Source organism: Eumetopias jubatus, unplaced genomic scaffold (assembly GCF_037043125.1).
Source record: "Eumetopias jubatus isolate StellerSeaLion01/CBP00866 unplaced genomic scaffold, mEumJub1_p1.0 scaffold_7, whole genome shotgun sequence".
Taxonomy (NCBI): Eukaryota; Metazoa; Chordata; class Mammalia; order Carnivora; family Otariidae; genus Eumetopias; species Eumetopias jubatus.
In genome coordinates this window covers 110,101,326-110,114,669 of record NW_028274813.1, presented here as the reverse complement: position 1 = coordinate 110,114,669, position 13,344 = coordinate 110,101,326, and the positions used below count along the sequence as shown (strand labels likewise).

General features: G+C 38.7%; 1 protein-coding gene across 4 annotated transcripts in view; it reads left to right on the top strand.

Moving 5' to 3' along the window:
• The window catches only part of UACA (uveal autoantigen with coiled-coil domains and ankyrin repeats), a 101,127-nt gene that overhangs the window by 50,335 nt on the left and 37,448 nt on the right, over window positions 1-13,344 (top strand). For all 4 annotated transcript variants that reach the window (XM_088025129.1, XM_028100330.2, XM_088025130.1 and 1 more), the window contains exons 3-5: window positions 6,386-6,474; window positions 10,081-10,145; window positions 10,945-11,002. In XM_088025129.1, the coding sequence (XP_087881255.1) occupies window positions 6,386-6,474; window positions 10,081-10,145; window positions 10,945-11,002 (212 nt within the window). The remainder of the gene's footprint in view (window positions 1-6,385; window positions 6,475-10,080; window positions 10,146-10,944; window positions 11,003-13,344) is intronic.

The window sequence follows — 13,344 nt, the reverse complement described above, 5'->3', positions numbered from 1 at the left end:
TTGTAGGAGGGTTCCCCTTTCTCCACATCCCCGCCAACATCTGTCATTTCCTGACTTGTTCATTTTAGCCATTCTGACTGGTGTGAGGTGGTATCTCATTGAGGTTTTGATTTGGATTTCCCTGATGCCGAGCGATGGGGAGTACTTTTTCATGTGTCTGTCGGCCATTTGGATGTCTTCTTTGGAAAAATGTCTGTTCATGTCTTCTGCCCATTTCTTGATTGGATTATTTGTTCTTTGGGTGTTGAGTTTGATAAGTTCTTTATAGATTTTGGATACTAGCCCTTTATCTGATATGTCATTTGCAAATATTTTCTCCCATTCTGTCGGTTGTCTTTTGGTTTTGTGGACTGTTTCTTTTGCTGTGCAAAAGCTTTTTATCTTGATGAAATCCCAAGAGTTCATTTTTGCCCTTGCTTCCCTTGCCTTTGGCGATGTTTCTAGGAAGAAGTTGCTGCGGCTGAGGTCGAAGAGGTTGCTGCCTGTGTTCTCCTTTAGGATTTTGATGGACTCCTGTCTCACATTTAGGTCTTTCAACCACTTGGAGTCTATTTTTGTGTGTGGTGTAAGGAAATGGTCCAGTTTCATTCTTCTGCAATGTGGCTGTCCAATTTTCCCAACACCATTTGTTGAAGAGACTGTCTTTTTTCCGTTGGACATTCTTTCCTGCTTTGTGAAAGATGAGTTGACCGTAGAGTTGAGGGTCCATTTCTGGGCTCTCAATTCTGTTCCATTGATCTATGTGTCTGTTTTTGTGCCAGTACCATACTGTCTTGATGATGACAGCTTTGTAATAGAGCTGGAAGTCCGGAATTGTGATGCCGCCAGCTTTGCTTTTCTTTTTCAACATTCCTCTGGCTCTTCAGGGTCTTTTCTGGTTCCATACAAATTTTAGGATGATTTGTTCCATTTCGTTGAAAAAAGTGGATGGTATTTTGATGGGGATTGCATTGAATGTGTAGATTGCTCTAGGTAGCATTGACATCTTCACAATGTTGGTTCTTCCAATCCATGAGCATGGAACATTTTTCCATTTCTTTGTGTCTTCTTCAGTTTCTTTCATGAGTATTTTATAGTTTTCTGAGTACAGATCCTTTGTCTCTGGTTAGATTTATTCTTAGGTATCTTATGGTTTTGGGTGCAATTGTAAATGGGATCGACTCCTTGATTTGTCTCTCTTCTGTCTTGTTGTTGGTGTATAGGAATGCCACTGATTTCTGTGCATTGATTTTATAGCCTGCCACTTGACTGGATTCCTGTATGAGTTCTAGCAGTTTTGGGGTGGAGTCTTTTTCCACATAAAGTATCATATCATCTGCAAAGAGTGAGAGTTTGACTTCCTCTTTGCCGATTTGGATGCCTTTGATTTCTTTTTGGTGTCTGATTGCTGTGGCTAGGACTTCTAATACTATGTTGAATAGCAGTGGTGAGAGTGGACATCCCTGCCGCGTTCCTGACCTTAGGGGAAAAGCTCTCAGTCTTTCCCCATTGAGAATGATATTTGCTGTGGGTTTTTCATAGATGGCTTTTATGATATTGAGGTATGTAGCCTCTATCCCTGTACTCTGAAGAGTTTTGATCAAGAAAGGATGCTGTACTTTGTCAAATGCTTTTTCTGCATCTATTGAGAGGATCCTATGATTCTTGTTCTTCCTTTTGTTAATGTATTGTATCACGTTGATTGATTTGCGGATGTTTGAACCAGCCTTGTAGGCCAGGGATAAATCCCACTTGGTCGTGGTGAATAATCCTTTTAATGTACTGTTGGATCCTATTGGCTAGTATTTCGGTGAGAATTTTTGCATCCATGTTCATCGAGGATATTGGTCTGTAATTTTCCTTTTGGTTGGGGTCTTTGTCTGGTTTTGGGATCAAGGTAATGGTGGCCTCATAAAACGAGTTTGGAAGTTTTCCTTCCATTTCTAGTTTTTGGAACAGTTTCAGGAGAATAGGTATTAATTCTTCTTGAAATGTTTGGTAGAATTCCCCTGGGAAGCCATCTGGCCCTGGGCTTTTGTTTGACTTTGGGAGATTTTGGATGACTGCTTCAATTTCCTTAGTGGTTATAGGTCTCTTCAGGTTTTCTCTTTCTTCCTGGTTCAATTTTGGTAGTTGATACATCTCTAGGATTGCACCCATTTCTTCCAGGTTATCTAATTTGCTGGCATAGAGTTGCTCATAATATGTTCTTGTAATTGTTTGTATGTCTTTGCTGTTGGTTGTGATCTCTCCTCTTTCATTCATGATTTTGTTGATTTGGGTCATTTCTCTTTTCTTTTTGATAAGTCTGGCCAGGGGTTTATCACTCTTGTTAATTCTTTCAAAGAACCAGCTCCTAGTTTCATTGATCTGTTATACTGTTCTTTTGGTTTCTAGTTCATTGATTTCTGCTCTGATCTTTATTATTTCTCTTCTGCTGGGTTTAGGCTTTATTTGTTGTTTTTTCTCTAGCTCTTTTAGGTGTAGGGTTAGGTTGTGTATTTGGGACCTTTCTTGTTTCTTGAGAAAGGCTTGTATTGCTATATACTTTCCTCTGAGGACTGCCTTTGCTGCATCCCAAAGATTTTGAACAATTGTGTTTTCATTTTCATTGGTTTCCATGAATTTTTTTTAATTCTTCTTTAATTTCCTGGTTGACCCATTCATTCTTTAGTAGGATGCTCTTTAGCCTCCATGTATTTGAGTTCTTTCTGATTTTCCTGTTGTGATTGAGTTCTAGTTTCAAAGCATTGTGGTCTGAAAATATGCAGGGAATAATTCCAATCTTTTGGTACCGGTTGAGACCTGATTTGTGGCCTAAGATGTGATCTATTGTGGAGAATGTTCTATGGGCACTAGAGAAGAATGTGTATTCTGTTGCTTTAGGATGAAATGTAGCCGGCTTTCTCGCCCCAATATCTGGGAGCTCCACTGCACTCAGGCACCCCCGGTCTTTCTGTGACCCTGAGGGTCCTGAGACCACACTGTCCCGCGAGGGTTCCACCCCCCGCTTAGCCACTGGAGTGACGTCCCTTAGGGGAGCCGACTTCTCAGAGTTCCGATTTTGTGCTCCGCGGCTCTATCACTTGCCAGAAGCGGCCTATGGAGGCCCCCTCCCCCGCCATCTAATCCTCCCGAATATCGCCTCGGATTCACTTCTCCGCACGTCCTACCTTCCAGAATGTGGTCGCTTTTCTGTTCAGAGAGTTGGTGCTCTTCTTTTCTTTGATCTCCTGTTGAGTTCGTAGGTGTTCAGAATGGTTTGATCCCTTTCCAGCTGAATTCCTGAGACCAGACGAAATCCAGGTCTCCTACTCCTCTGCCATCTTGCTCTGCTCCCCCCCCACGAGAATTTAATATCTAAAAGTGACTTTATTTTTTGTGTTTCTTTTTTCCCAAACATCAAGATGTTAGAAGATGAAGGAAATCTTTGGGATGAAAATCGTCAGTGAAACCTTATTTCTTCAGTTCTGCCCATCCGTGCTTTGAATGTTTTGAATGAATGGTGCTTGAGTTTCTGTTCTTTTTTTTCAGTCTGATGTTCAGTTTTGAGTGAAATTATTTGTATTAATGGTCAGAGTTGTAAAATCTGGTACGATTTGATCAATTATGAACTTCAGTTTGTAGGATATATGAGTAGTATTAGTCTCTGAGGTTTTCATTGTAGGAAATAGAATTCTTTTAGGATTAATGGGATAAAATATTTTCCTTTTAGTACTCACAGACTGTATTCTTCCTTAATTAGAGCATTTCATATTTAGTCAAATATAGGATATGTTACAAACACACTTTCTGTATTAGCAGTAATTATAAAAATTTTATTTCAAATGACCTTTTTTGGTTTGTTTTACAAGTTTTGAAATTTAAGACAGAAGTAACATGTGCTTCTTGACCTCGATCCAATTTCAAAATGAAATATTTGAAGCCTAGCCAAAGTCACTGCAAGGATTTGTTTTCTTCCTGTTCACCTCTCTCCTCGGGAATAGCCCATTGCCAAAGCAAAATGGGGCAGATTCACCAGGAAGCCCCACTGCCACTTGGAAAGCCGGATACCAATTCCTGTCTCCCGGTCCCCTCAGGCTGTCACAAGTGGTATTTGGCCTCCCAGCTGTTTTCTCTGGAATCAACAAATGTTCCTTGGCAAAAAATGGCTTCAAATACCAAGCTCACCTCTCTGGGTCTCTGTCCCTCCCTGCATCCTGGCCTGGTTATTTTTCACTGTCTTGTTACCTCACTGATGCCTTTCAGCATATGTTTTGTAGTTTATGCAACTTTTCTTGTTGTCGTCCGAGGTCGTCCACATTACCTGGATTTCTTATTATGGAAGCACTAATAACACGTCTTGTTTTAAAAAAGACAAAGTTGACTTTTTAAATTAAAAAACAGTATTTCTATAAGGTAACTTTTCAGATTTCCTTTATGACTCTTCGCATACACTTTAGTGATCGTTATGTCTTCCTTCTGAAGTCCAGTATTTATAGCATATCCTCATTAATAATGCATTGTAGATTTGTTGTGATTTCTGCCCTTTCGTACATCATCAGTGTAATATTGATTTATTTTGAAGAAAGAAGTCTTCCAAATTTTTTGAGCTAAGAAAGGGAAACAAGAAACAAAAAATGTTCCCTCCAAGATTGTTGGGAGACTAAAAATCTTTCCTTGAAGCCAATTACCGTTTCTCAAAAGGTTCTAATGGTGCATTGCATAGTATAATTCCCTACTTTGGTGTTGCAAAGATCGATACCCTTAGCCTTACAACAATTTAATTCCACTGTAAGGAATTTTCAGTGTACTTGATTATCAAGTAGGCAATTTGATAGCTATGGAAACATTGCTTGAGTCCTGCTTGATTCTTATGACCTTACTTGATTCCTATGAACATTATATTCCTTTTATTAGAAGCATCTCTGTCTCTCAAATTCAAATTATACACACACCTCCTTCATTTTACTTCGTAGTGCTTGGTCTCTGGTTTGCATTTACATCCATCATAATACTAGTCGAGATACATGGCCAAGTGTTGTAATATCTGGAAATGAATTTGCAACCTATCTCCAGATTTTGTCTCTAAGCATTCAGTTATTCAAGTATTTGAGGGCCTATCATCTGTTTGGTATGTACATTGGTCTGGGAATGTAATAGAAAGGAAAACAGACAAAAATCCCTGCTTTCGCTGAGTTTAGAGTGGGAAGAGAGTGGTAGACTTATAAAGAAAGACTATAAAGAAAATAAATCTTGAATTTATATATCATATTCAAAAATATGTAGTTCTATATAGAATAATAACGGCAGGGATTGGGGAAGTCAGAGTCCTAAGGTTTCAGGGAATGGGGAAATTAAAAATTTTAAATGGGGTGGTCAGGGAAGACCCCTCCTGAGAGTGTGATACAGAGTTTGTCTGTATCCAGGCCCCTTGCTGAGCTCACATACATTCTTTATCTCCTCCTGGCTTCTTCACAGTGGTTATTGTACTTGGTTAGGGTTCAGTTGTATTTTGACCTGAGGTCAGCATCCTTTGTCGGGAAGCCCTACTGTCTGTCTTCACTTACCAGTTTGGATTTGGTGGAGTATAGTTGATCAGTCACTGTCCATTCTTACGGCACACAAACTATTTCTGTAAATGTTTGTTGATTAATAAAGTGTTAGATGATCAAAGAAACAATGGGGTATCTTCTCTTGTATCTTGAATACCTGATGGCTTAAAGTCAGTTTTTTAAGCAGGCTTTCCTTGCCTTATTAGGAAGCTTGTCATGACTGTGTGTGGAAAACTTCACCCACTTCATACAGGTCTGTGAACAAAGGGGAGGAATTAGGTGGTAGTTGTGGCTACTTTGGGGGAAGATGACACCAGCTCTTTTATGGCTTTCCAAGTGTAGTTTAGTTTGTTGTTTTGAAGGCTTTTCTATGCGAAGTTTAATTTGATAATTCTAAAGAGAAGGGGTAAGTGTTTTGATCTGTTTGGCCTTAGCATTCTGCTAGAACTTCTTTTCTTTTGGAAGTTTCAGTATATTTGAAACGAAACAAAATGATCTGATAGAAATTTTTCAGTGCATTTATCAAGCCCCCAGCACCAGTGCCTGCACTACCGATTAATAATAAGCTATAGAATTAATGGTATTTGGTATAAATTTTCTATTATTAAGACTATTAAACATTGGAATATTCCATTGGTTCTAAGGAGGTATTTCTAGAGAGTGTTGGCTGCTTATGTAAATTTGGGTTAAAATTAGTTTTTCGCTAATAAGGGATAGGTTTCTTTTTCCTGGTAGAAAATATAGAGATGTTTTATGTAGCCTTTTTAAAACGTGTGTGTGTCTGTGTGTTGAAGAAAAGGTGACATTAGTGTAACATGTAAGTCGATGTTTCATAGTTTCTGTGGCATAACACATATTTTCTTTTTGTTTAGCTTCCATGTTGTGGCCTCCAAGGGGAATCTTGAATGTTTGAATGCCATCCTTGTACATGGCGTTGATATTACAACCAGCGACACTGCAGGTAGGTTGCCGCCATGGTCACTTATAAAACAGAAAGGGAGGACAAGCCTTGTCCATTGCTAATGTTCTTCAGACCGGAATGTGATTTAGAGAGAGACGTCCTCAGTTTTCTGTTTTTAAATAGTTGAGAACAAGTTTACTTCTGAGGTATCGTCATTGGTCTAGGAGAGGTAAAAGACAGGGAGTTGAGGAGACAGGATTGCTGAGCTGATGAGCATTTGGAGACCTGAGGTCCAGTGCTGGTCTTGGTAATATTATAGGATCCTAAAATCTCAGACTTGGAAGAACCTTTAGGGGCCATTTAGTTTATACTCATACTCTTGACTCTGTGAATCCTTGCTGTCATGAGGTCATTCGATATTTGGTTGGACATTTCTCGTGATGGGGCGCTAACTGCCTCGTAGCAATGACAGCACTACCAAGAATGATCATTAACAAGAAGAGCTGATGCAGCACATGGTACCCTCCTGAGCAGTTCACACATACTAACTCACTGTATCCTCACACCATCCCAGGGAGGCTGCAAGGCACTGAGCCAGCCATTCAGTAACTGGCCCAGGCTCCTTCAGTGGATGAACTGCAGTTGGAGTCTGTGTCCTTAACCCTTATGCTTTACAAGGAAACCTGTTCTGTATTTGGTTACTATATTTATAAAAAAATTATTTCTTGTAGACAGTTTTTGTTTTTGTTTTTTTTAAAGATTTTATTTATTTATTTGACACACACAGAGAGAGAGATCACAAGTGGGGGAGGGCAGAGGGAGAGGGAGAAGCAGGCTCCCCACTGAGCAGGGAGCCCGATGCGGGGCTTGATCCCAGGACCCTGAGGGTCATGACCTGAGCCGAAGGCAGACGCTTAACTGACTCAGCCACCCAGGCACCCCTTCTTGTACAGTTTTAAGTCTGTTTCTTACTATGCCTTCTGCTTAAACTTAGTTGTACCCATGTCTGTCTTAAAATCTTACAGCGTAAGTTTGTCTGCACAGCACAAGGTAGACCTCTTCAGTGAGTGTGCTGGTTTTCTCAGGATAACCATTCTCAATTCTCTAAACAGCTTATTTCTCTGCAGTTCTACTTTGTTATTCAGTTAAATATAGGGGGTGACCTAGAACCAGAATTGCCTTAACAACTTTAATATTTTATCTTGTGACTCCATATAGAGACAGATAAATGCATTACAGTTAAACCAGTACTGTGTTTAGAAATGGAAGGGAGGCAGAGGAAAAGAGAGATCTCAGGAGAATCTTTACCTAAGGATATATCAAATTTTAAATTGAAGACCAAACTCTATCTGCCACCTTTGAACGGTGAACAAAAGAATATGTTAATTACTGGGATGCCTGGGTGGCTCAGTTGGTTAAGCATCTGCCTTCGGCTCAGGTCATAATCCAAGTGTCCTGGAATCGAGTCCCAGATCGGGCTCCTTGCTCAGCGGGGAGCCTGCTTCTCCCTCTGCTCCCCCTGCTTGTGCTCTCTCTCTCTGACAAATAAATAAAATCCTAAAAAAAAAAAAATGTTAATTACTTACGAAAGCATTCCACTGATGTAGAGGAATATTTATAGAAATTTTAGACTAACCATATACCTCTTTAGAGATCTTTAGACTTTATTTATTTATTGTTCTGATTCTAATTTAAACAAGTATATATCTTATTTTTTGTCTGTATTCTTTCTGCTCTGGATATTTTTGCCTAGTGACTTTTGCCCTCTCTCCTTGAGTGCAGATCAAGCATTTTAAGTGCTTTCCCAGGCACAGCAGACATCGTTTCGTATGCTGTATCCTGACGATAATCTGCTTAAACTCTTTGTCTTTTGTTTTTGCTGTTGTTTAGTTATATTTGTATTTGCCTTGTTTTACTATTTTTGTCTTTAGAGTTGTCCTTTCCTGAGGATAAGGACCTTGTCTTATTTGCTGTAATATTGTCTGTTATAATCCAGATGTGGATACTCAGTAACAATTTGATAAAAAAAATTATGTATTTTATCTTAACTCCTTTATTTGCTAGCAGTATGAAAGTATATTGAAAATAACTGTATTTCAAGTAAGTGTGGTTTTGGTTTTGAGGTATTTATGACCTAGGTCTTACCAGGTAGGCACCTTGTGTGTAATTCATAGTGTTGTGCTGTAGATTTGATATTTCCTTAATTTTTTTACTGTATTATCTAAAGTGGCTGGATTTGGGTTTGGCTAAGGAAGTACCCGACCTGACATTTTTATGTGGCCCATTGTGTTGAACACCAGGGACTGTCCCTACTGTCCGACTCCATACTCTCTCTTACTTTCCATGTAAATGATAGTTTTCCTTGTCACTTTTCACAGTGTAAAATAATTTTAGGAAACTTGTCCATGAACAGTAACAAATTGAAATTTGAAATCATCTAACTTATTTGTAACTAGAGGATGTTTAGGGATGGATGAAGATGTTGTATCTGTACTTGTTTAAAGACCTGGACTCACTGCTGTTTGTTCTAGAAACCTGGTAGTCAGTACACAGAAGTGATCAGATCCAGGAAAACTTAATCCACTTATCTAAACTCATATAAAACTGAGTGAGGGTTGAAAGTTGAAGTCAGTGTATTCCTTCATTTAAGATGAACAGAACACAAATGACTTCCCTTCTAGGAAAAGGGTCTGACAGTGAAGTCAGATCATTTTTTGAGAGGTTTGTGAAGTGAGAGGAAAGTTAAGAACACAAAAGATTGGCAGATGGAATGGCCTGGTGAAACCCTTTTGTCTTTCACCATCCAATGAGATGTATGCATAAAGAAATGCAATTAGAAGAAATCATGTTTGGTGGTAGAATGTTGTCTGCAGCTTTACCTTTTTCAGTATTCAGTTAATCTTTCAGATGATTTGTTTCCTTTAAAATGACACATTTTAATACACATTATATTTGAACAAGTTGCCTGATTTTTCAGAGACACAGTCCTAGTGAACTTTGAATTTATTTTTAAAGATTTTATTTATTCATTTCAGACAGAGAGATAGAGAGCATGAGCGGGGTGGGGGGTGCAGAGGGAAAGGGAGAAGCAGGCTCCCCACTGAGCAGGGAGCCGGATGTGGGACTCGATCCCAGGACCCTGGGATCATGACCCGAGCCAATGGCAGAGGCTTAACCATCTGAGTCACCCAGGCGTCCCTGAACTTTGGATTTTAGCTGAAAATTAGTTTCTTTGACTTAGGTCTCTTAACTTCCTGTATTTTAGTGTCCACACTGCCTGTTTAGAAATATTTTGAGAAATCTAGGTATCTTTCTCCCACCCCTATTCCCATTTTCTTTTTCTACTCTTCCTCTCCCTCCCTCCCGTTTATTCTGGCTGACTTTAATTATTTACTCTGTCCCAGGCACCACGCTAGGTATTGGAGATATGGTGGTAAATAAGAAAATTCTTGCTCTTTATGGGTTTGTAGATTTAATTTTTCTTCCCACCTTCACTGTTTTGGTGTGTTCATTAGCTTTTACTAAAATATCAACCTGAGTGAAAGCATGCTTACAAATTAAGTATCTTGTCAACTCATCTTGGAAAAAATGAATCACATTTCTATGGAAAATTCACTTGTGGAGAAAATAACTGTTCATGTATATCTTAAATTATTTTTTTAATAGGAAGAAATGCTCTTCACCTGGCTGCAAAGTATGGGCATGCCTTGTGTCTACAAAAACTTCTACAGGTAGTAAAAGTGGCTAATACTCTGGCTTTATTATTTTGACTGCAAATAATAGATGTGTTTTCAGTGAGTTTTTGGAATTCGAGATCAAAGAAAATAGTAGGTTAATTTTGACTGTTAGCTTACGTAATTTCTTTTCCATCTTGTGAAAGAATGTGAACAATAAAAAGCAAAAACTCTGAGGGAAGTGAATCACATAACTTAGTGTATTAAAAATAAATAACAAAGGCTTGACCTTCCTGTTGACGTTAGCTGGAGACTGGAATTTTCTGTTGTCTGGTCTATGACATAAAGTGATAGGGCATAGGAGCTATATATTTCTATATAAACATCAGTCACTTAGACTATGTGATATCCATAATACTAGTTAAACTTGTAGTCAGGCAGCCACAAAATTCCTTGAACTAGTGGGCTGAAGAAAGTTTTCAGTTAAAGGGTCCAGTCCTCCATTTCCAGAAACATTGTTACCACTAAGTTTCACAGCAGAACTCATTTGTTTTTCCTGAATCAGTTGTTCAAATTTTAACTCTTGGTGAGAAAAAAACCCCAAACAATAAGAGTTTCTACGTCCCATGCTATTATAATGTACCATATGTTTTCCTGTTTTGTGAAAAACTTGAATTTACAGTATAATGTTATTATATTTGTTTCATGTCAAAATATTTAGTGGCTTGTCTAGTAGTCCTTAGGTTTTTTGATAAATGGAATATTTTAAGATTAAGTAACAGTTGTTCATTTGAGTCTAGATGTTTAACTTTAAAGTGAAACTCTCCCAGCTGACTAAGTTTCTGTGTTTTAACAGTACAATTGTCCCACTGAACACGTAGATCTTCAGGGAAGAACCGCACTTCATGACGCAGGTAAGTGAGGGTTTCACTTGGACATAGCCAGTATTTGTTGAAACAGCTAGGCATTTAAATTAATTTCCAAGTTTTAATATGCATGTATTTGTATAATTCATGGAGAAACAGAATATTATGAAGTTTTTGTTTATACGAATGTGAAATTTATTTGATTGTACAGCTTAAAAAAGATTCATTCAGCCAAGACTGGTTTGTTAGATACTAAAAGTCCAAAGATAAATAAACATGATCCTGCTCTCAAGGAAGCTCTAAGCACTGTGTGACTCTGTGTGTATGTGTGGGGAAGGGAGGAGGGATGATTTTTTTTTTCTTAAAAACTACATTTACCTAATTAACATGTCTGAATACCATTTTTCTCATCCACAAAATAAAGTTAACACTACTGCAATAAGTGGTTATAATGAAGTTATAAGTAGTGCCTGGCTTGTAGTAATTTCTTAATTAATGGTGGTGGTAGCTATTGGTTTAGGCCTCGGTGCTAAATTTCATATCACTGTAATGTGCTGTATTTTAAAAAAATATTTATACTAGTAATTTCACAGATTTTATTAATCATACTTGTGTATTTAAATTTATCTGCATTATTCTTCAGGTGTCTTAAAGACAAAAGTTAGATATTAAGTATTTTTGGAATGTACCACAGTCTGACCTCTGGCCTGACTCTTCTAAGTCTGACATTCCTACAGTTTGCTGGAAAGCCAAAGTAAAGAAAAGTAGCTACCCTGCCTTGTCATGTTTATGGAATATCTGCAGTAGATCAAGGTGGCCTGTGTTAAAAATGCAATATACCGCAAATTTCCTTCAAACTTTGGTACCTCAATTTATTTCAGCTTTTTTCTTTTTATGTTTTACGTGCTTTTATGATAGTTTAATTTTTTACACAAGGTATTTTTTCTTTTATTTTTGTATAAAGTGGTGGTATTTGCAAAGCATTTTCATAAGCATCGTCATTTGAGCCTCACAATGACCCCAGTGTGGTTTTTGGTTTTAAGGAGAAATGCCTTATCTGTTCTTCTCTATGGGCCCTAGCTCTGCCTTCTGGGAGGTTCTTACTTGTCTGGTATTCTCTAGGGTCCCAGATAAATTGCATGGCAGAGAGCATGTCCTCTGTAGAGGCAGCTTAAGGGTTGGAACAATCATGAGTGTTAGCAGACTGGCCTTCTGGGACCTTGTGTAGTATGGTTCCCAGAAAACCTTGGTTGGCTTTTTGGTTTATTTGTTTCCAGCCATTTCCATTTGTCCATCTCCAAAGTTATTTTCTGGACATAAAGTTCTTAACCCTCCTTTAGTTCTTATCCTTATTTGTAGAGTCATGACTCTGCCTCATTTAATGGCTGCCACCTCCCAGCCATCTGAAATAATACTCTTGAATGGGATTATAATATCCTTACCATGATGTTTATTCCAAGAGCAGACTTTTTTTTCTCCTTTGTGGGAGTTCCTTGAGAAAAGTTGTGACCAACAACAGTGTTAAATTTTGCTGCTTGACACAGAAACGGTCGGCTTCCCCACATCTCTGAGGTCCCAAATATCTAGACACTGTCTGTTCCCTTTCATCTGTGTTCATAAATTGGCTGATTCTTGCTTGACCTCTTCTCTTTCTTACCATACCTTACTAAAAGTAAGCAGCTGCCAATGTGCACTAAAATTTGGGTCTTTTCTATTGCTTCACCTCAAAAGGCTCTATTGCCACGTGGTACATCTTCTAAATGATGATGGACAATAGCTCTTTCAAATGTTTTGCCACAGAATGAGAAAAATCACAGGATTTCTAGCCTGAAATATGTTTAGTCATTACCTAGTACTCAACCACTAAGACAGTGCCATATGATTTAGGTATTTATTGTAATAGCACCTAACTCCTGATAGCAGTTTTGTCTCAGGGATAAGGCTTGGCAGCTGTGACAGAGACACTATAAAATAACACTGAATTAAAAAGCTCCAAAGGATTGCTTTCTTTCATGTCAAAATCCTCATGTTCAGATGGGCTTGTGGCTCTGTTCCCTGTGGCTATTCAGGGACCCAGATTTCTTCCATTTTGCTGTTCCACCATTGCGTAGCACATTGTCCTTATCTTTAAGGCTGAAGTTGCTGGCAGGCACTTCTGTTTTCCTGCTAACAGGAAGGGGAAAGGTCATGGAGGAATGTATAAACCACTCTTTTAAGCCCTAGAGTCAGAAGGTAGCACACATCACTCCTGTCACATTCCACTGATGAGATCTAATGCACGTGGTCATGGCTGCATGCAAGGGAGTCTGGGAACTGTGGTGTCCAGGTGAGCCCGCATGTGCCCGCCCAGCCCGGCTTCGTTACTGTGGAAGGAAGGGTCATCACAGCTG